Source organism: Pelobates fuscus, chromosome 6, assembly GCF_036172605.1.
Source record: "Pelobates fuscus isolate aPelFus1 chromosome 6, aPelFus1.pri, whole genome shotgun sequence".
Lineage (NCBI taxonomy): Eukaryota > Metazoa > Chordata > Amphibia > Anura > Pelobatidae > Pelobates > Pelobates fuscus.
The window spans coordinates 282,546,854-282,570,775 of record NC_086322.1 but is presented as its reverse complement, the minus strand read 5'-3'; the positions used below and the strand labels follow the sequence as shown (position 1 = coordinate 282,570,775).

General features: G+C 41.0%; 2 protein-coding genes across 2 annotated transcripts in view; both read left to right on the top strand.

Annotated features, from left to right (window-relative positions):
• LOC134566187 (integrin alpha-IIb-like) overlaps window positions 1-3,529 on the top strand; it is a 55,183-nt gene extending 51,654 nt beyond the window's left edge. Inside the window, exons 20-21 of the mRNA XM_063425892.1 lie at window positions 3,160-3,282; window positions 3,421-3,529. Of these exons, the coding sequence (XP_063281962.1) occupies window positions 3,160-3,282; window positions 3,421-3,489 (192 nt within the window). The 3' untranslated portion in view covers window positions 3,490-3,529. The remainder of the gene's footprint in view (window positions 1-3,159; window positions 3,283-3,420) is intronic.
• A 10,852-nt stretch (window positions 3,530-14,381) lies between these two features.
• The window catches only part of FAM171A2 (family with sequence similarity 171 member A2), a 44,015-nt gene continuing 34,474 nt past the window's right edge, over window positions 14,382-23,922 (top strand). The window contains exon 1 of the mRNA XM_063459307.1: window positions 14,382-14,580. Within this exon, the coding sequence (XP_063315377.1) occupies window positions 14,457-14,580 (124 nt within the window). The 5' untranslated portion in view covers window positions 14,382-14,456. The remainder of the gene's footprint in view (window positions 14,581-23,922) is intronic.

Sequence of the window (23,922 nt, the reverse complement as noted above, 5' to 3'; positions counted from 1 at the left end):
AAACTTATTTCTTTGTTAAGTTGCTCACATCTCCTAGGTTGATCTCTTTTATCTCTTCTGTCACAGCTCATATTATTATTATTTTTATAAGTAAGACATTTACTTCACTAAGCCTTACTTTGGCGGATAGTACAAATCCTCCCTCCCAGCTACCCTGGCTCTCTGTTCCTTTCCCCTCCACGTGGACCCAGCAGAAGCCTCTCTCTTACCCCATTCGCAGAATACCCACTGAGCAGAAATGTCTCGAACGCTTCAGCTGGAAGCCCCTGTTTTTTTCCCTGGAACTCCAGCTTGGCGACAAGTACTACCTTTTCATACTACCACCCAGGGGTGTACCTAGAGCATTTGGCACCCGGGGCGGACCCTGAGTGTGGCACCCCCCCCCCCCATAATAAAAATGTAAGAAAACACCCACATTTTTTTCAATGTTTTCAATAATATTTATTGCACAAATTAGTAAACTGCTTGTAACATTTGTAAAATGCGCCAGTTTTGTAGAAGGGGGAAGACCAGTGCTTTTGTAGAAAGGGGCTGGTGAGAACTGCCCTGCTCCTTTCTACAAAGCCCCTTGTCTCGCCCTTCACATAAAAACCCTGCACCCCGATCACATAAATTTCATTCACTCCCTACACATAAAAATCCTGCACACCCCTCAATAAAAAACCCTGCACACCCCCTTAATAAAAAACAAAAACGTGCACAACCCCTCTTAATAACAAAAAACCTGCACACCCCCCTTATAAAAACCCTGCACACCCCCCTTATAAAAACCCTGCACACCCCCTTAACAAAAAACAAAAATCTGCAGTGCACATCCTCCCTTAATAAATAGAATACTGCAACCCCCTTAATAAAAAAAACCCTGCACCCCCATTATTTAAACCTCCCCTTTTAATTCTTTAATCCACAGCCCCCTTTAATTAATCCACACCCCCCTTAATTAATACACCCCCTTAATTAATCCACAACCCCCTTAATTAATACACCCCCATTAATTAATCCACAACCCCCTTAATTAATACACCCCCATTAATTAATCCACACACCCCTTAATACACCCCCCTTAATTAATACACCCCCCTTAATAAATCCTCAATGCCCCTTAATTAATACACCCCCTTTAATTAATCCACACCCCCCTTAATTAATACAGCCCCCTTAATTAATCCACACCCCCTTAATTAATACACCCCCTTAATTAATACTCACTCCCCCCTTAATTAATACACCCCCCCTTAATTAATCCACACCCCCCTTAATTAATACACCCCCTTAATTAATCCTCACTCCCCCCTTAATTAATACAGCCCCCTTAATTAATCCACACCCCCCTTAAAACACCCCCTTAATTAATCCTCACTGCCTTAATTAATACACCCCCCTTAATTAATCCTCACTCCCCCTTAATTAATACAGCCCCTTAATTAATCCACACCCCCCTTAATTAATACACCCCCTTAATTAATCCTCACTCCCACCTTAATACAGCCCTCTTAATTAATCCACACCCCCTTAAAACACCCCCTTAATTAATCCTCACTGCCTTAATTAATACACCCCCCTTAATTAATCCTCACTCCCCCTTAATTAATACAGCCCCCTTAATTAATCCACACCCCCCTTAATTAATACACCCCCTTAATTAATCCTCACTCCCCTCTTAATTAATACACCCCCCTTAATTAATCCACACCCCCCTTAATTAATACACCCCCTTAATTAATCCACACCCCCCTTAATTAATACACCCCCTTAATTAATCCTCACTCCCCCCTTAATTAATACAGCCCCCTTAATTAATCCACACCTCCCTTAAAACACCCCCTTAATTAATCCTAACTGCCTTAATTAATACACCCCCCTTAATTAATACACCCCCCTTAATTAATCCTCACTCCCCCCTTAATTAATACAGCCCCCTTAATTAATCCACACCGCCCTTAATTAATCCACCCCCTTAATTAATCCTCACTCCCCACTTAATTAATACACCCCCCTTAATTAATCCACACCCCCTTTAATTTATACACCCCCCTTAATTAATACACCCCTTTAATTAATCCACACCCCCTTAATTAATACACCCCCTTAATTAATACACCCCCCTAAATTAATACACCCCCCCTTAATTAATCCTCACTCCCCCCTTAATTAATACAGCCCCCTTAATTAATCCTCACTCCCCCCTTAATTAATACAGCCCCCTTAATTAACCCACACCCCCTTAATTAATACACCCCCTTAATTAATCCATACCCCTCATAATACCCCCTTAATTAATCCTCACTCCCCCTTAATTAATACAGCCCCCTTAATTAATTCACACCCCCCTTAATACACCCCCTTAATTAATCCTCACTCCTTTAATTAAACCTCCCTCCCCTTTAATTCTTTAATGGCCATTATCCACCCCCCCTTTAATTAATTTAGCCCCATCACATAAAATGACTACTTACATTTTGATGATGCCTTGACCGACTGGGTGCCTCACCGCCCGGATATTGGATCCTTCCGCTGGATAGTTCCGTGAAGGCGGGCTGACGGCGCTGCGCACGACGTCATCACATTGCGCGACGCCGCGGCCCACAACACTCCTCCCCCTTCTCATCCTGGAAGTAAGTCCTGCCGGGCCGCAAAGGTGCTGCGGCTGTGCGCAGCCGCCGCAGCGTAATGATGGGGGGTGACACATGACACTGGACGTCATGGCACCCCCCTAGTCAGTGGCACCCGGGGCGGGCCGCCCCCCCCGCCCCCCCCTTAGTACGCCACTGCTACCACCCACCCAAATAGTAGAAGCAAAAAAATGATAGATGGTATATTAGATGGTGTTCTTTCTGCAAAGGTGTGAGCACACGGTGTACATGTGAGATAAGCCATATCCCCATTTACTCCACTCACAAAGCACATTGAGAAAACACATTGATTAACATGCATAGCTATTGACCAGTACCTCCAGCAACAGTGTGAGTATGAGTGCTACTATGTGAGGCTAACTCGACAGCACCTATCTTCCAGCTGTTACCTGAAGCATTTCCCCTCCTTCCTATGCACTTGGTTTCCTTCTCCTGTCTTTGTTGATCTTACCAATTCAAACCAGAATCTCTTCACTTGCGCTCTGCCCTGATCTGACATCTGTGTCTCCTTTCTCACGCTTTCCAGACAGAGTTAAAGGTTCTGTGGGTGAGCGGTAATCAACAAAAAAAGATTCCTTCTTGGGTGATAATTGTCGGAGTACTAGCGGGGCTTCTTACCCAATCATTTTTTATATTTGCACTGTGGAAGGTAAGTTTAGCTTGGCTGTAATAAACCGCATAGTTGAGATGAGAATATGTTCTCCTCAACTGTGGAATTGGGATAGATCAAGGTTGAACGTTGGTCATGCATTCTCTAACACTGTTTCTTCTTTCTTATCTCTCATAGCTTGGATTCTTCCAGAGGATGCAACCTCCCACAGCAACCTCACACAGGCAACCAAGAAGACACAGCTAGTGAACAGCTGTGGTAGACTCCCACAGTTCCATGGCAGCTTTAGATACTTTTGTAGCAAAAAATCACTGTTGCTATAATTCTGCAATAGATAGATTACATAGTACCAATCACTTAAAGGGTTACTCCAAGCCTGCTGTAGTGGGTATAATGCCAGGTGGACCCTGGTCATGTTCCCTGATAATGGGGCAAACCGCTTGGCAATGGTTTTACTCTTTACCTTGGTCCCTGCCTGTCTCCGAGCTTCTGGCTACAGCAGAGCCGCTACGGCCGTCACCATTCATTGGCTAAGAGCTTCCAATGACTCTTGTCCCAGGCTGGCTAGTGATCATGGTGCATGGAGTAACTCTTTTAACTATTTTTCATCTTCTAGATTAGTTGACCGGCCTTCGCCGCTATCATTACATGATACAGAATACAGTTTAATGCAGAATCTCTGCAGAATAGCAGCTTTTTTATATTGCTCCAATATAATTACTATTAGGGATGTGCATGGTCAAAAAATTTGGTTCGGTTCGGCACTTCCGAAATTCGTGACTTCAGAAATTCAGGACTTCTGATCGGCACTTCTGAAATTCGTCACTTTGGGAATTTGGGGCTTTGGCGGGGTAGGGTTAGGGTCAGAGGAAGGTTGGGGGTAGGGTAATGGTTGGGGTAGGGTTAGAGGAAGGTTGGGGTAAGGGTTAGGCCGAATGGCCGAAGTCCCGAATTGCCGAACTCCTGCATTTCAGAAGTGCCAAACCTAACCGAACGGCCGAAGTGACGGATTTCGGAAGTGCTAAAGTGCTTCGAATTTCTGAAAAGTGGCAAAACAAGAGAGAGGGAAAATTATGTGAATGATTGCAGGGTTATGGTAGGGTTAATGTAAAAGTAGGGTTAGGGGTAGCTTAGGGTTGGGTTAGAGTAGGGTTAGGGTTGAGGTACCGTTACTGTAGGATAGGGTTACGAATAGGGAGCCCTACAGATTTTCCGAAGAGCCGAATTTCAGAAGTGCCGAAGTGCCAAAAATATTTTCTTACACAAATTTCCGAACCGAATTTTTGCATCATGCACATCCCTATAACAGCTTATAGTAGTACAATAGTGGCACTCATAATAATGTGACCATTTTACTTCTGTGTGCTCACTCACAAAGGTGGAGAACAAAAATTACTGCTCAATAAAATCTGTGCGGGTATCTAATTTTGTCTGGAATAGGTTAAACTTCTTCTAATTTGCTTAGTATATTGATTTTTTTTACACCCAATGGTTTTAAAAAATAGGTCCCTTTTTAAAGACACATAGAATGCCCTGAGTTCTTCATTAAATTTAACGTAGGAAGATACTTACATCTTATTGGTTTGAAATGTAATATAATATGATAAGGGATAAAAAGCAGTTGAAAAGTTTCTAAAATTAGCCACATATCATAAAATCAAACTTATTGTTCGGAAGATGGAATTCAATGGATATTGATGCAACAGCTATTATTGGATTGAAAAATAGGTTGTTTTTTTACTGCAACTACAAGGTATGGCAATGGGAACAAAGTTTGCCCCAGCTAGGCAAACCTCTTTACTCCTCCTTTCCCCATCATCGGCTGAATGCGCATGCACGGCAAGAGCTGCGCGCGCATTCAACCAGTCTCATAGGAAAGAATTCTCAATGCTTTCATATGGACGCTGGCGTCTACTCACTGTGAAAATCACAGTGAGAAGCGCGGAAGCGCCTCTAGCGGCTATCAATGAGACAGCCACTAGAGGCTGGATTAACCCTAAAGTAAACATAGCAGTTTCTCTGAAACTGCTATGTTTACAGCAGAAAGGGTTAATCCTAGGTGGACCTGGCACCCAGACCCCTTCATTAAGCTGAAGTGGTCTGGGCGCCTAGAGTGGTCCTTTAAGCTTTGGCTCATGTGTGGGTTATTATGCAACACCAACGCTATTGGAACCTTTGGATTACTGGCAATATTATTTGATGGAATAAGGGAATACCAGACGGTGATAGCTATTCTGATAATCACATTCTGCTTGTTAATATTTGCCATGGTGATTTTTAAATAGGGGGCAGAAACCATCCTCTTTGTATGCCAATAGTTAGACGATGGAGCTAGTAGATGTTTGGTGTCAGGTCAATGCAAGGCAGGTTATTTAAGACTGACTGGCTAAGGGACTTTTTCAAAACCAAAAAAGTGCTCTAAACGAATAATAAAGTTCACGTGCAACACTAAACAAGGCTCTCACAGCCACAGTAAATAGGTAAACAAGCTAACAGAGTAAACCGTTTTAAAGTTTGCTTGTTTACTATAAAAGGCTTTTTCGTATTGAAGTATTATGGATTCCTGTCGTTTTTATAATCTATTGATTTTTTTTATTTTAAGTATAAATTTGTATATAAATTTGTATTTTATTAACCCCCTTAATAAAATGTCATGGCCTGAAAAGTTCATTGTGTCATTATTGTGTCTATATTATTTTAATTATAATGCATGCATGATTGCGTATAATTGGTTTCACCCAACATAATCTATGTAAAAATATCCATATTATCTAAATGAACAATATATATATATACTCTTTGGCATTGCCTACATTTCAGCATTAATTGCATTATATTAGTATTCATGTTCCCTACTAATCTCTATGGTTTTGCTGATAATTATGGAGGTTACCGACTCGAGTACCATTAATGAACAGAATTAATTAAACAGACGTTTCAGAATTACCAATTGTTATAATGCAGTTTTCCCTTAAACAAAATAAAATCTGCAACATGCCTGTTATGAAGAGACATCATTAATATATTTTAAACCATTTAATATCAGAATGAGACACATTGATTAGCCCTTTCTAAACATATTCATCAAAATACCAGGGTTTACATGTGGTGATAAAATTACACCACTAGATGTCACTATTTGTCAGTAAATGTTTATATTCTACACAGCATACACTTATCAGCCTCAACATTAAAACCACTGACAGGTGAAGTGAATAGCATTGATTATAGCATTTACCAACATCCTAAATCATTGAGGTTGGTCGAAGGGGATTTTTGGGAACTCTTATTGCTTATAGCAGGATTATTCATTAAAAAGTGAATTGCCAGCTGAGATCGTTCCTCCACAAATTAGCACACGCAGACCCAAAATCAGACCCAGAGTAGGTAAATCTCACACTGTGGGAACAAATATGCATTACTGGGGTATTACCACACTCATGTAAACCTACCTCCTGTGTTACCAACTCCTAGCAAACCATCTCCCCTTCCCCTCCACTAAAATAGCAAACAATGGAATGCTGACCAAGGATTAGATATTACCCCACAGCAATAGAATACTTTATTCCAAGACACTGGCCAATTGCTTAAATCTGCCACTCTGGCAGAACAACAGAGGAAAGTCATATATAGGTGGTATATGGTACACACAAGGCTTCACAAATTCTACCCAACTAGCCCCCCCACCTGCTGGAGATGTGGTGAAGCAGAGGGAGATGTCCTCCATATTTGGTGGAACTGTCCATCTCTTAGACCATTTTGGTCTTCTGTCTACGAACTCCTTGAAGCCGTGACTGGCCTCACCCTAGCTTTCAAACCTCAGATCTGTGTAGCCTTACTCCTTCCGAGTGGGATACCCAGGGCTAAAAATAAACTTCTCTACCATGTCCTTCTGTCAGCTCAGAAATCAATTGCAAGGGCGTGGAAATCCACACACTGCCCGACCCTCTCTAGACTGCTCTCATATACAAACGATCAAAGAGCATACGAAAGAGCGTATAGTAAACTGTGGCCCCCATCTCGGATAACCGAACAAGCCTGGGAAGTATGGGACATATGGAGATCGGTACACCAGGTACACATAAGTACCGATGCTGTGGAAAGACGCTGAGACCTGTAATGGCAATATGACGCTTACTATGCTAATGTTTGACCGAACGCAATCGTAAGGCGATGTACTGAGCCTGATGCTTAATGGATATTGCATTATTCTGTACTCTTTGCACATGTATGTATCTGCTGTAATCTCACCCCCCACCCCCCCCCCTTTTTTCCTTCTGTACCCCTCCCCTTGTTGTTCGTTGACTAAAAAAGAGAAAACTGATAATAAAAATTGTCAAATAAAAAAAAAATAAAAAAAGTTAATTGCTTAGAATTTAGGCAAAATAATTAAATTAAAACATAGCTGGCAGATTATTTTTCCATTTTGGCTATAGTGGCCCAAACTCACATTTTTGTTCACTTAAAATTCCCAACAATTCACACGTTAGTGAATTACTGTGTAAGGGTGTTTATTTATCACTATGTTTAGTGAGTTTTCTAGCAAGCTTAAAAACTGAAAGTACTGTTTCTTTAATAGGAAAACAAAGTTGGTCTTTCAATAAGGGAGTTTAAAATCTTCTTCCTGCCCCTACTCACTATGTCGCGAGTAGGGGCATATCTACTAAACTGTTAGCAGCCAGTGGCTGCTCACTGTTGTAAAAAAAAAGACCCCCCTCAAATCCAATGAAGGGGGACCTAGCACAGGTCACACATGCTCCCATGGTGGGGCACCTATTTAAAAAATTAACAAGGGGGAGGACATAGTGTCCTCCTCTAGTCCCCACCAGTGCCCCACAATTGGGGGCTATTAAACTAAACGAGGGGCATTAGTGGTGGGTAAAGGCCCTAACAGGTAAGGGAGGGACCTATTATCCCACCCGGGCCCCTGCACATTAGCAGTAGGTGTGAGCCCTGAGTGATAAGGGGGTGACGGACCTATTGTCTTTCCCCCCTGCCCCCCAGGCCCTCCTCCATTAGCGGATGGGGTGAATGGGGGGGACCTATTGTTTCCTCCCCCAGCCTCCACCCATTTGCAGCGGGTGGGGGCCCTAAGTGATAAGGGGGATAGATAACATTGCAGGTAATGCTCAAGTCAAAGCACTCTCAATGGTTGGCTTAAGCCAACCAATCAGAGGGGTCTGCGTCATATTGCACAGCATGGGAAGGCTTTATAAGCCTTTCCCTGTCCTGCACAGCTCAGTCTGCGCAGAGCCCTCGTCAGGTTAAAGATGGATTCTTTTTTATCGTCAAAATAATTTTTGGGGGGTGGTTTTTATGCAATCGGTCTCTTTATTTTATTATTTCGACAAGCTTTATGGACTTTTGTTTAGTCTTTTTTAGGACTGAGAAAAGACGATTTTAGAAAAAATAAATGATAAGTATTATTTTTTTTCTAAATTTTCAGTTGTTTAGTTAATTGCTCCCTATTATAACGGTGTGGGGGTAGGTAGTGATGCATTATAAGGGTGTATGTAGTGCTGCTAATGGTCCCCTGTTTTAGTTTTATAGCCCCCACTCGAAGGGGCACAGGTTGTCCCCCCTATTATTTATTTTAATAGGTGCCCCATGATGGGGTAATGGAGGACCTGTGTCAGGTCCCCCTTTTCTGGATTCAGACGGTGGTCTTCTCTTTTCCAGACTGTATCCAATATTCTGTACTGTGCCCTTGGGTTTTTTTATGTCCAAGATGCATTATCTTGCACTTATCCACATTAAATGTCAGTTGCCATAACTCTAGTTCACCTAAATCTGGCTTATTACGTTTTAAAGTAATAACAAAGAGGATGTATAATTCTCTGCCTGGTGGTTTTACCAGTACAGATGTTTAAACAACAACTGGATGAATCCTTGTAAAAACATAATATTAGTGCATTTATTTTTTTCATTTTTCATTAATTTTGAGGTAATAGCTTCTTGATCCAAATATAGCTCTAACTGCCATTTATGGCTCAAGAAGGAATTAGTGAATATGTAACAATATATAACTATGCACTATAGTTACATTTAGTAAAATGTAACTAAAATGTAACATATAGTTTCATTTCAGTACCAAAACAACTTTAGCTTAGTGAACACCTCCCTGCATGTGACTTACACAGCCTTCCTAAACACGTCCTGTAAAGAGTCATCTAATGTTTCAACTTTCTTATTGCACACTCTGTTTAATTCAGAATCTTTTGTCTCCAGCTCTGTTCATAGGCTTCTAGACCCTGCAGGAGCCTCCTGGGTGTGATTAAAGTTCAATTTACAGTGCAAGAGACAAGAACTTCTGATTGAAAATGAAACTATTTTTTCATGCAAACCACGTGAGTCACATCCAGCAGAGGTGTGGCTAGAGCTGAGAAAACAGAACCAAAATTATTTTAACTCCTAAATGGCAGAGAATTGAATAGTGAGACTGCAGGGGTATGATCTATACATCCAAACTGCCTTATTAAGCCAAAGTTATATTAGTGCCTATAGTATCCCTTTAAGGTCAAAATAGTCAAATTGAAAAAAATCCGTAATTCACTTTGAATTCTCACTTGATAAAATAACCCTGTAGATCACAGATGGTGCAGCATGGATCATACACTTAGGGCCACCCGATGCGTATTGCTGAACAGCACAACTGAGTCCCTATAGTATCGGCGATGCTGGGAGTAAGTGAGAGATGGTCACTTCCTCCTACATGCAGAGGGAGCTGTGCAGGAGGCAGAGGAGGTGGCACAGCGGGAAGACCAAGGGGAGAGAGCCATCTCCAGCCCTCACTCCCATCAGCCTCAGCCAGCATCAGCAGGAGCCCAAGTAGGCCACATTCCTGCACACAAAAGGTATGTTAATTGAGGGTGACTAAAATATTAAAAGTCTGACATATATGTGTGTATCTATCTATGTGTGTGTCATTTTGTGTGTGTGTATCAGCGTGTATCTGTGTGCTAGCATATGTCAGTGTGTGTAGCTGTGTGCGTATGTGTCAGTGTATGTATTTATGTGTTAAGGTGTGCATATCTGCGTGTTAATGAGTGTGTATGTATATCTGTTTCTCTGTGTATGCCTATGTTTCAGTGTGTGTATCTCAGTGTGCGTGTATGTGTCAGTGTGTGTATGTGTATCTGTTTGTCTATGTTTGTGTAGGTGTCAGTGTATGTATCTAAATTTGCGTGTATGTGTCAGTGAGTGTATCTGTGTGTCAGTGTGTGTATGTGTGTCTGTGTGTCTGTTTGTCTGGGTGTCAGTGTATGTATCTGAGTATGCATGTGTGTGTCAGTGAGTGTATCTGTGTGTCATAGTGTGTGTATGTTAATGTGTGTGGATAAGTCTATGTGTGTATCTGAATGTGTGTATGTACCTGTGTGTCAGTGTGTATCTGAATGTGTGTATGTATATATATGTAAGTATGCATGTATGTGTGTATGTGCACACATCCCAGCAATCAAACACCAGCACGACATGCAAACACATTCTTGCAATCAATCATTACATACCCCTGCATTTAAACTCCAAATTATATATAGACACCACTATTTTCAAACACCATTATTACTCACAAAAGCACACCTGCATGTGAAAGCCAACACTGCATACAAACACAATCTTGCATTGAAATGCAAACACTACACACAAGTACACCACTGCATTCCAATGACAACAGTACATACAATTACACCCGTACACGCACAAACATAATCTATACAAAAACGTGCTTATATTCAAACACACAAACACTGCTCACAAATACAGCCCTGTAAGGATGGGCAAATGGTAAATCCCAAGCTGCCATAGCATTGTGGGAGTTCGACAGATGGCGTCTAACTTTTGGTCACCCTTGTGTTAATAGGGGGTTGGGGGGTACAAATACATTCTTGCACCCAGGCCCTCCTTACATTAGTTCTGCCACTTCTGTGGATGCTGCCACCCAATCTGCAGTTCACAATCTGCAGTTCACCCTCATGGGTTTATTCAATAAACAGAGAATAATGGTTGATTGAAATCAACTGAAAAATGCAAATGCAAAATTCAGATTAAAATAGCTGCTTTTAGGAGATTCTTAAAAGCCGTTTTTTTAAGAAAGCCGATTCTTAAAAGTCATTTTTTTTGGCTATTTTAGCCTGATTTTTGTGACATGGTTTTCAGTTTACCACCGACTGAAATTTAGTAAATAAACCACGTTTTAGGCCGTTTTAAAAATGTTATTTCATAGTTTTTAACATAGTGCTATCATGCCGGTCACTTTACAAAATATAGCAATTATTCATAAATTGAGTGACAAAGAGAGAATTTGACTGTATCAAAAGGGAGGACAGAACCCTTGTTGTAGACTTAAATCTAACATTTTTAGCATTTGTACATGACGTTCTATGTAAGAATGATGTGAGCTTACAGTATATTACACAAAAACCTTTTTACATAGTGTGGAGGCCAAGGTCACACTAGGCAGAGGGGACTATTGATCAATTTGGTCCGATAAGCGGATGAAGAGAGTTACGCATGTGTGAAACCGGTTTGTCATTATGTTACATAATGTGATGTCTTTCTGCCTGGGTTAATTACAAAACTCAGAATTGTAGCAAATTAAAACCTAAATGGCCAATCTGTGGGCTAAAATACCCAAGCTGCGACTATGAAGTTATTCATGTTTATGTGACAGCAAGATTTCCATGCTGGCCTCTAGCTGTGACTGATGCAACAAATTGGTGAAATAAAAAGATGAAACCTAAGTAGTTAAGGTACGGTGGTCCTTGCTCCAGTGAGCTTACAGTATAAAGACATTGTATAGGTTAAAGGTTCAAGTGCTTTATGTGTGAAGAGTGTGCCCTCTTTTTTTTTCTAATTTTACAAAAATTGCCGATTTTATAGAAATTGGCACTTTTATAAATTAACCTCGTTACACCCCTCTGCTGTCAATCAGACAACCAGTCCTCTTACTTCCTGGTTTCTTTAGCTCAGTGAAGCTAAACCCAAGCGGCGCCTGAACACATGCCTTGCAAAGACTTCTCATTGACCTGCTTGGGAAGTCTGTGATTGGACAGTCACAGAAAGTCTGGGCGGGGTTAGAAGGGGGAGGGTTTGCAGAGGCTGCAGACAAGAGAACTGAAGCTTTTGCAAGATTTGTTTTATATATATATATATATAACCAGTGAAAAATATGCATAATTTAGAGTTGGGTATATCTACTATACTGGAGTTTTATTTATTTTTGTATTTGGACAATGGAGTGTCCTTTTAAGGGCCCCTGAAATCCTTATGCTTAGATTCCTAAAAATCTTGAATACCCTGAATGTCATGTTTCCTACAGTTATCTTAGTTAGACCAACCTTGATTATGGGACTAGAGAGCCTCTGTTTAAAACTGTGCATTGATATAGTCGGCAATATGCGTATAGTAACGGTTCAATGAATCTTTTTTCTTTATACAGAAAATACGGATAATGAATAAAGTATATTCTTCCGTGTACTCCTGTGAAAACGTATATCCATCAAGGAAAAACTACACCCATTGTTTCCAAAAACTTTTTATTAGAGCATAACAATATTAAAGGGATCCTAAAGTGACAGGAAAACAAACCTAGGATTAATAGGTCATCTTCCCTCCCCCCCCCCCCCCCTCGGCGCTGAAGGAGTTAAATCCCCTTCAGCCACTTGTATCCAGTGAAAAAAAATTGTTTTCCTGGCACTATAGGATTAATAGGTCGGCCCCCCCTGCCCCTCCCTCGGCGCTGAAGGAGTTAAATCCCCTTCAGCCACTTACTTGTATCCAGTGAAAATGTCCCTCGGCGCTAGGTCAGGCTCCTCCCACGCTCCGCCTCGCACGCATTAGACCTCCCCATAGGAAAGTATTATCCAATGCTTTCCTGTGGGGAAAATCTGACGCTGGAGGTCCGTGAGGACGTCCAGCGTCAGATAACGGACCAAAAGTTTGTTTGGAGTCTGGAAGCCCTCTAGTCGCTGTCTGTTAGCCACAGAGGGCTGACTTAGAGCTGCAATGTAAACAAGTGCAAAAGCGTCACAATACCCAGACCACTTCAATTAACACAGGGATTAGGCACAGGGTCTGGGTGCCTACAGTGTCCCTTTAATGATTAGACTTGGGCAGAGTAAAAACAATTGTTTTGGGTGTACCACTTCATTCTAAAATCAAATCGGATGACTGAATTTTGGCCATATAGCGGATCGGCTCATCTGAATTTTATTAATGAAAAAGAGCTCAGGGAAAATCAAACAAACCATAAGGGTAAAAATATGGGCCAATCACTGTACTCTGAAATATACACCTAAAATAAATATTATGTACATATTTTGCTGTATACTGATACGAGCATTTCCCTGCCATTTCATTCAAGATCAAGTGAGAATAATTAACCAATAGAGGGAAAAGAGGAATAGTACGAAAAAAAATCTATATTTATATATAATATCTTATATATTTATTAAATATATAACATAAACATAGAGTATTATTTTTTTAATTTTTTTTATGCTCCTCTACCCCCCCGTCCCCCCGTCCCCCCGTCCCCCCATCCCCTCTTTTGGTCACTTCTTATTTGATCGGTGAATAAAATCGACATTTACTTCCTTAACCATCAATTATCTTTTTTCCAATCAATACTGTATTTTTTGGTTCTACTGATGGAATTATGAATCACGAATCCCAGTGAATATGCTTGGCCATCTCTCGATTTTCGTCTCGTTCATTTCAGATCAGAGTTCGCGAATTCATCCGACTGACCCAAATTCAGACGAATCGCAGTTCGTAATGAAACAAATCTAAAACACTCCTTGGTCTAATGATACCTTATTCCAATGCATGTGTTGGGTAATCAGATATTACACCCACAAACAGCAGAACGAATAGGGTCTAGCGACACGTATTCATGACTTATTTGCACGCAGCCTTTTTGGACAATGACAGACCTGCTAGGTGATCGAATAGCTGGGGGACCTTTGTATCTAAGTAGCTGGAACCCCTGCTGATGTAGCATTTGTTCTACTCTGTGCTGAGCTGTTATCCCAATTTCTCCCTGTAGATGGGGCTGGTTTCTACTGGGAGAAAAAAAGAAAAGAGGAGGTGTGGCAGGAGAAAGACAGAGGGGGGAAAAGGAGGAGGGAGTCAGGGAGGGAGTGAGAGAATCTGGTACATAATCTGTCTGTGTATGCAGAAGGGCAGAAAGAATGGAGGGGTGAGCGGGAGGCATGGGGCGTGCAAAGGCTTCAGGGATGCCTGCTGGGGGGCCCTATGGCTCCCTGGTGGTCCTGCTGATGCTGTGGTGCCTGGGGACCCATGGGAAGTCACTGGTGGATACCTCAATGCCTCAGGGTAAGTGGAGAGGATGCAAGACAATGAAATGGGTGGTAGTTGGGGCAGAGCACAGGAGCACAGTGTCTCAGCCATACAGTGTGTGGGGACTTGACATTGGAGGGTAGTAGCTGTGTGTATCCGGGGGAGAAACACTGTATCACTGTCAGATCTATTGTTAAAGCATTGTGTTCTGTGGATGGAATCTCAGTGGTCCTGGATATAAGGGCGGTTCTGATTTCTGATAAAGAGTACTTTCTGTTTTCTGATTGGTGGGGATCTGTATCAGGTTGGGGTGTCATTCTGAATGGTTCTGGGGGTAAGGAGGGAGCTGCATTCTAAACTATGGAGGGGGGAGGGGGTCACATGTAACGTTGGCATATTATCCTCTTGGGTAAAGGGTCTGCCTATCTAGTTTGTGCTTTGTTTGGGTATATTGTGGTGTTTTGGGGTTCTCTCTACAGGGTGGGTCTGTGATGGATCCCAGTGATGAGGCCCTGTAATTTGAGTTATTAATATATTGTGAAATCCCCATTTTCATTCTGCAGTGGATTCCAATTTAGGGGAAGGAGGGGGTGATTAGAAGCTATAGAATCCCTTGTTTCATTATTAAATATTCTCCCATTTTTGGGGTGATCTGATTGGGAGCCAGCCATCCCTTTTCTCCTGATGGCTCTGTGTTTGTTTATGTTTATTAATGTGTGCTGCTATGGGTGGTCTGTCTATTGCTGTGATGGGGGCTTGATTTCTGAGATGTGCCATGTGCTCTCTGAAGGATGACACTTGGAGCTGTGAAAAGGGCTTATTCCAAATCCAATTTAGAAAAGGTCTGTGTTATTAGGTATGTGCGTTTGCTGTCTCTGCTCACCAACATCCCTCCTGGGAACCCCTGTGATGTATTTTATTTATTTATTAGTGTCTTTCAGCTGTCTCTGCTCACAGCTGTCTCTAGGGGGTGGAGAAGGACTGTCTGTGTTGCTGGGTTAGCTGGCTGATGGCAGCTGATCATTTTTTTTGGAGGGTCTCTGAGAGTTAGCTGTCTGTGTCACTCTTACAGTGTGTCAGAAGAGACAGCTAACTTACATACAGGTAATTAAAGTGACAGCTAGCATTGAACATGACTTTGAAACCCTCAAGGCTCATTAATCAGTGTAAAAATGAGAGTAACTGTGGTGCCAAGTCACCAACTTTGCCCAAGAATTACTGCAGTTTTGCCCTGTCAAATTTGGCTTCAAGTGTCTCTTCAAATCAAATAGACTGCACATAGCACACTTATTCAACCGAATAGCCATATAATACTATTAGCCAGCAAGGGATTATGGGAGTTGAATTCCAGCAACATCCTCAGAGTTGGGTTTGGACACCCAAGCCTTGTGCTTTCTTAATGTGGACTGCAAGTGGATCAGTTTTAAGGTTGAAAAACAAACATTTGGAATTAATACACAGCCAAATTATTATTAAAAAAAATAAATGAAATGTAAATTGAGTTTTGTTGTTTTTTTTTAAAAAAAGTTTTTTTGCTCCTGTGGCAAATATGTTGCACCAGGAATGCACCATCACCCAAAATGTGTTGTGCGTGACTGATTATGCAATTTGTTGTGGTATAAAGCGTGTTTTTTTTTTTCTTTAAAGAGCCACTCCCCGCAAATTTAAGCAGCAATTAACACAGCACATCATCTGTACATTAGCGAATGGTTTCATTATCAAAATGTATCAAAGAAATAATGTCTACATTCATTCAGCATAAACCAGTCTTCAACGCACCTCTCTGTTTCCAAGGTCCCTTTAAGGCACAGGGTATCCTAAGCTGGGGAACTGAGGGCAGGATCAGCCGTTACTGAAGTGCCCACTCTTCCTGTCACAATAATTACAGGATATACATTTACCAGTGTGACGTAACCATATGTTCTTTGTATGGTACAGTGTTTGGTACTCAGAACTTCCATCTCAAATTATGTCTGCATTCTTTTACAGAATCAAAGCTTTAGCCCCTGCCCTTCATTTAATGTCACACTGTGAAGCTACGTCACCACGCACCACACTTAAGTCACATCTTATACAGGTGTTCGTATAGATTTTACATCATAATGAAGCTATTTGGTAAGCTTCAGATTCTGGTTTTATTCATGTGTTTTCAGGAATTAAAATACTGCCTAATGCCAAACTACATATCCCATAATCCACTGCTGGGTCGGAGTTTATAGGATAAGCTATAAGGGGATCTTAGGGAGCTGCCTAGAGACCAGGGGTTAGAATGGGTCCCATAAACATGGATTTGCTTGGGTCCATTTACCAACCCTGTGTGAAGAATGATGGACCTTCCTTGGGCCGTGTGGGATGTCAGTCATTCTCTAAACCCTTTCACTGAGAACAATCAGAGGGCTAGGATTAACTGAGAATTAGCAGCCACTTCCTAGTTCCAGGGGAAACTGAAGCTTTTCAGCAAAAAAAATTAAATTTAGAGGTTAGCATATTTTATCCTTTTTTTTTTATAGGAACATTCTAAGTATCATCACCAACCAATACAACATGCTTTAGAGGTTATGGTGCCACGCGTGTTCCTATAAGAACAAATATGCTAAACTCTAAATTTTTTACTTTTGCTGAAAATCTATTGTAACCATATTGTAAGTAGTCAGACCCTTTTAGATTGGTTTAAATTCGTCCCAGAGTTCCACCAGGTTCTGTTCTTCATTCGATTACAGCTCATTGCCTGAGATTTATCAGATGCTCTCGGCCAATGAGGACTTGGCTCAGGAGAGCTAACGAAACGTCCAAACAGAACCTTATGGCTCTCATTTCGGCCTGCAGGTATATTCGGCCTGCAAATATGAAGTCAAACCGTTCTAAAATGGTTTGACTACATACAGTTGGGGCGCCAGGGAAAAAGTAAGATCATCTAGGTCAGGGTCTTCGTTACCGGATTATGTGTAATAGTAATTTTATTTGTAACCCCACTATTAGGTTTATCATTACTGTCTTTGTTTTTTTATGTATAAATAATTATCATAGTAACACCATCCTATTGGAACCCTGGGTAAACTCTGTATAGTGGGAGAGATAATGAGATCTAAAGTGGATACAATCTCGAAACCTGAAGTTGATCCTTTGGACAGAGCTTGCAGTAATTTTTGTGAAGACTCCAAAATCCATGAATCATAGAAACATAGAATGTGACGGCAGATAAGAACCATTCGGCCCATCTAGTCTGCCCAATTTTCTAAATCCTTTCATTAGTCCCTTAGTAGCCTTATGCATATCCCACGCATGCTTAAACTCCCTCAACCTCTACCACTTCAGCTGGAAGGCTATTCCATGCATCCACTACCCTCTCAGTAAAGTAATACTTCCTGATATTATTATTTCTTTTTTTTTTTTTAATTCTTTATTTTGTCAATGACATGGACTGTGTCTTTTCAATACTTTACGGCTTATGCAAAAGCCAAGTTTCAGTAAATATAACGTTGTATGAAAGGTACAGAAAGGAAAAGTTTGTAGGTAATACATGCAACACATCATACAATGGTGATTGGCTTGTTCACAGACTGTCAAGGTTGTTTTCTGCTTTTTTATACAATGGCATTCTGGCTTAATCATGGCCCTGACAACATTTACAGTTCCACAGTTAGTACAGCAGACCGATGGTCTATGATGACAGAAGAAATGATATATAGTGGATTTACAGAATTCTAACAGTTGGCAGCGCGTTGCGCCTGCGGCTTGCGAGGATTACCGAAAGGGCCAACAGCAGTGCTTAGCTTAAACAGTGCCACTCTCGCTGTCCGCCAGGTGTTTGTAACGTGTAACTTGAGAGGGCAAGTGAGAAGCGAGAGAGTATAGGAAAGTAAAGCCAAATGGAAGAAACAGGAAAAGAAAAAGATAGTCGACCTTCAAAGGTCCCAAGATCTGCTGTATCGTAAGCAGTGAGTCAACGTAAGCTGGTATCCTGTCCATTAGCCTTGACCAGAAACCCTGGGGTTCTGGAGCATCTTTTTGTATATCTGTTTCCCAGAAGTAGTGTGGTAAATAAATGACTGGTTAGATTGCCGCATCGCGTCGCCAGAGCGTGTCCCCCTCCTTCCCCGCACTTCTTCACCCCCACTCTCCTCTCCCATTCTCAGTGATACTTTAAGTGTCGTATTGTTCCCAGAGGTCCCATACCTTATTGAAGGTATTCCGTGTGTTTCGGACTTGCGCTGTTAGTTTGTCCTTAAGGTAGTTGTCCCTGAGTTTTGCTATGACCAGGGCTATTTGGGGGGTTTCTGAACAGGACCATTTTTGTGCCAGTGCTTTACGTACCGCTAGGCATGTTAAGGAGTTTTTGTTTGTGTTTGGTCAGTCCTTGCGTGGGTCTAGACAGCAGGCATGCCCAAGGGTCCAACATCATTTTCCTCTGTAGGATCTGTGAATTTAATTCCATAATTTTACAGGGCATTCCTACCACATATGTACATATGTGCCCTTTCCGCCACACAGGTGCCAACATGCATATGTGGAGTTTAGTTTCATCTGATATTGTTTTACTGGGGTCGTATACCATCGGAATAGTGTTTTATATGACTGCTCTTGGGGTGTTACACATATTGTTGTTTTTGCAAACGCCTCCCAGATCTCTTGCCAATCTCTGCCCGCCAACACCTCACCCAGATCGGTCTCCCATTCGTCTGCATAGCGTAGTGCCCCTTCGTTATCCATTGCTGTGCTAATGTGGTTGTAAAGTAATGTAAGTAGTTGGGTTTGTGAGGTCCTGATATTATTTTTAAACCTTTGCTCCTCTAATTTAAGACTATGTCCTCTTGTTAGTAGTAGTTTTTCCTCTTTTAATTGTTTTTTTATACTTACTATATGTTTTTCAGCAAATGTACTTTCAGATTTAAGTCACAATAGCCACAGGCTTTGGGGTCATCAATGGTGATAAGGCCTCTTCAGGGGTAGGCAAACTTCGGCACTCCAGATGTTGTGGACTATGGCTTTATGAGCATTATCGGAGATATAGTCCAAGACATCTTGAGTACGAAGGTTGCCTAACCCTGCCCTAGACAGTGTCCCCTCTTGCCCTCTGTAAAAGACAGCTCTGAGTGTTCGCGGTCTCTGTGAGGTTTAAGCTTTTCTGTCTGGCTCGTAGACTTAAAATAGTTCCATTGTGTCTTAGCCAGAAGCTTTACCTTATATTGTGTAATTCAACAAACTGCAGGAAGGAACTATATTGCAGAGTGAGATTAGGACCAAAAGAGATCAGCACTGATGGTAAACATAATCTGACTCACGTTGTAGAGTCACTTAAATAAAAGAGTAGTAAATTCTGTCTGTGTGTCATCTACACCTAAATTAAAATTTGCATCAGGACACACAGGCGGTCGAGTAATGATGTTTAATGTTTTAGCTGAGATGGAGATTTTTTTCAAACCAACTATTTTTGGCTTAGATTTGCAATTCCCGGGTCAATTTCCGATTTAATGAATAACTCTGTGGCACTTAGTCACTGAACAGTGATTATAGTGAACTGAAACTCTTCAAAAATGAAGGTCAAAATAGCTGATTTGGAAAAATTCTCCAACGTAGTTATAACAGCTCGACAATTTTATCTAGAATTTTGCAATTTGTTTCTTGAAATTACTGCGTAGTAAATAAACCCTGTGAGATTTTTCTAATGCCGTTATATTCACCCTTAAATCCACCTTATTACTAGCTAATAGAAAACACAAGTATTATTATTATACTTATAATTATTAGTATTTAATTGATTATTTAATATTATTTTTTTATTACTATTTAATTATTATTCACAAGCCTTCTACTCTCCATTATAATATTCTATATCTATGAAATATTAGATACAATAAGGTAAAGTACCCACAGTTTCATGAATAAAATTGTTGTAAAGAATTTCAAATGCTACTAAGAAGGGCGTTCGGTACTGCCACAGGAACTTCATGTGATACAATGTAATAATGACTGGGAAGACTGTCATTGACCTACTTCTTTATTCATACTAACTGCGTCCTGAGTCGTCAGTTTGTCTGTTATTATCATTCGCCTCGGATGTGGGATTTCCCCAGATTACATTTTTTGGGGGGGACATTGTAAGTTTTCTTCTGATCAAATGTAAAGGTTTGAAAATTCAGGACTGTCCCCCAAAAAATCAGGACTCATGGTTGCTATATGTAAAGTCATCAGCTTGGTGTGTTCGCTGGTGTGGATTGCAGAGGATGACTAGCTACGCATCATCAATGTTGCAGTGTACAGTGAAAGAACGTGATCGCACCAGTCTATTGAAACCTAAATGAGAGGTTTATATTAAAACACCTACCTAAATCACCCCATTTTATTAAATCGATTCTCTCCTATTGCCCCTACTGTGGTGACGGCACACACAATTCATTCAGTGTGTCCTTATCTGATAATGAAGTGTGATTTTTGCTGGGTGTAGGTAAATCTCACCGATTCTTGGGGGTTTATGTTGATGTCTGTTTACGACGAGTGACACGTCACATAGAATGATCATTTAGCAAGCCAACGTCTTTTGTTGTCTCTCCTGTGCGCCTTGATGGTACAGCGCAGTCTGATTTGCTGTCTCAGTCACACAGCAGTCTATCTTTTCTTATTGTTTTAATATTATCAATTATTTTATATTTTTCGATGATTTAGGTTTCCTCTCCCCCCCACAAAAAACCTTTTGTCTTTTGTCCCCCCATTACTTCTCCACTGCAACTGTCTCATTCTGCTGTATCTCTCCTTCCTCTGTCCCTCCCACCTATGTCTGACTTTCCTCTGTCCCTCGATTCTCCCTCTCTCCCTCTCTCTCACACTTCTCTGTCTGTCCGTACGTCTACAGATAGACCATCCCAATTCTCTGCTCCAGATTTGTCCTTCCTTCCTGTGACTCTTATTGTCCTCCATCCTCTCCCCTACTGACTCAATCTTGTATTATTTCAGTTTAAACAGCGTTCGGGGTAGGGCCTCTTCGCCCTCCCTGGCTACACGTTTTTCGTGTATAACCTTCATTGATTCCCCATAGCATCGTATTCATGTTATCTTCGTCTGATCGTCTTACACCTTCCTTCCTTAGTATCTTTTCCAAGTAGCACTGTGTTCTTCATCATTCCTTCATTTCTCGTGTTTCTTCTGTGTCTCCCCCACCCCACCCCCTCCTCTTTTTCCTCTGTTACATCTCCCTCCATTCATTCCCTTTCCCACCCTGTTACCTCTGATTATACCCCTCTCTGAGAGCTAGGAGGAAATGAATGAGGTCGTTACCAAGACAACAGCAACTCTCTGATCTCATCTACTGTCCAGTGAAGGCCCGAAGGCTCTATCCCAAGACATAACACCCATTCACACTAACATATCGGCTCCTTGTTCTAGAGGAATGTAGACTGAGACACGAAGTCATGTGGAATCCCTAACATTGGAATCTTATACAATAGCTGTAATTAGAGGCTTCTACACTGTATGTAACAGTAATTGAGTAATAGGAGGAGCTATAGAGAGAGGTTATATGGAGTAATAGGAGGAGTTATAGAGAGAGGTTATATGGAGTAATAGGAGGAGCTATAGAGAGAGGTTATATGGAGTAATAGGAGGAGTTATAGAGAGAGGTTATATGGAGTAATAGGAGGAGTTATAGAGAGAGGTTATATGGAGTAATAGGAGGAGTTATCGGGAGAGGTTATATGGAGTAATAGAATGAGTTATAGGAAGGTTATATGGAGTAATAGGAGGAGTTATAGGGAGAGGTTATATGGAGTAATAGGAGGAGTTATAGAGAGAGGTTATATGGAGTTATAGGGAGAGGTTATATGGAGTTATAGGAGGAGTTATAAAGAGAGGTTATATGGAGTAATAGGAGGAGTTATAGGTAGAGGTTATATGGAGTAATAGGAGGAGTTATAGAGACAGGTTATATGGAATAATAGGAGGAGTTATAGGGAGAGGTTATATGGAGTAATAGGAGAAGTTATATGGAGAGGTTATATGGAATAATAGGAGGAGTTATAGAGAGAGGTTATATGGAGTAATAGGAGGAGTTATATGGAGAGGTTGTATGGAGTAATAGGAGGAGTTATAGAGACAGGTTATATGGAATAATAGGAGGAGTTATAGGGAGAGGTTATATGGAGTAATAGGCGAAGTTTTAGGGAGAGGTTATATGGAGTATTAGGAGGAGTTATAGAGAGATGTTATATGGAGTAAAAGGAGGAGTTATAGGGAGAGGTTGTATGGAGTAATAGGAGGAGTTATAGAGAGATGTTATATGGAGTAATAGAATGAGTTATAGGGAGGTTATATGGAGTAATAGGAGGAGTTATAGGGAGAGGTTATATGGAGTAATAGGAGGAGTTATAGGGAGAGGTTACATGGAGTAATAGGAGGAGTTATAGGGAGAGGTTATATGGAGTAATAGAAGGAGTTATAGAGAGAGGTTATATGGAGTAATAGGATGAGTTATAGGGGGAGGTTATATGGAGTAATAGGAGAAGTTATAGAGAGAGGTTATATGGAGTAATAGGAGGAGTTATAGGGAGAGGTTATATGGAGTAATAGGAGGAGTTATAGAGAGAAGTTATATGGAGTAATAGGAGGAGTTATAGGTAGAGGTTATATGGAGTAATAGGAGGAGTTATAGGAAAAGGTTATATGGAGTAATAGGAGGAGTTACAGAGAGAAGTTATATGGAGTAATAGGAGGAGTTATAGAGAGAGGTTATATGGAGTTATAGGGAGAGGTTATATGGAGTTATAGGAGGAGTTATAAAGAGAGGTTATATGGAGTAATAGGAGGAGTTATAGGTAGAGGTTATATGGAGTAATAGGAGGAGTTATAGAGACAGATTATATGGAATAATAGGAGGAGTTATAGGGAGAGGTTATATGGAGTAATAGGAGAAGTTATATGGAGAGGTTATATGGAATAATAGGAGGAGTTATAGAGAGAGGTTATATGGAGTAATAGGAGGAGTTATATGGAGAGGTTGTATGGAGTAATAGGAGGAGTTATAGAGACAGGTTATATGGAATAATAGGAGGAGTTATAGGGAGAGGTTATATGGAGTAATAGGCGAAGTTTTAGGGAGAGGTTATATGGAGTATTAGGAGGAGTTATAGAGAGATGTTATATGGAGTAAAAGGAGGAGTTATAGGGAGAGGTTGTATGGAGTAATAGGAGGAGTTATAGAGAGATGTTATATGGAGTAATAGGAGGAGCTATAGAGAGAGGTTTTATGGAGTAATAGGAGGAGTTATACAGAGAGGTTATATGGAGTAATAGGAGGAGTTATAGAGACAGGTTATATGGAATAATAGGAGGAGTTATAGGGAGAGGTTATATGGAGTAATAGGAGAAGTTATATGGAGAGGTTATATG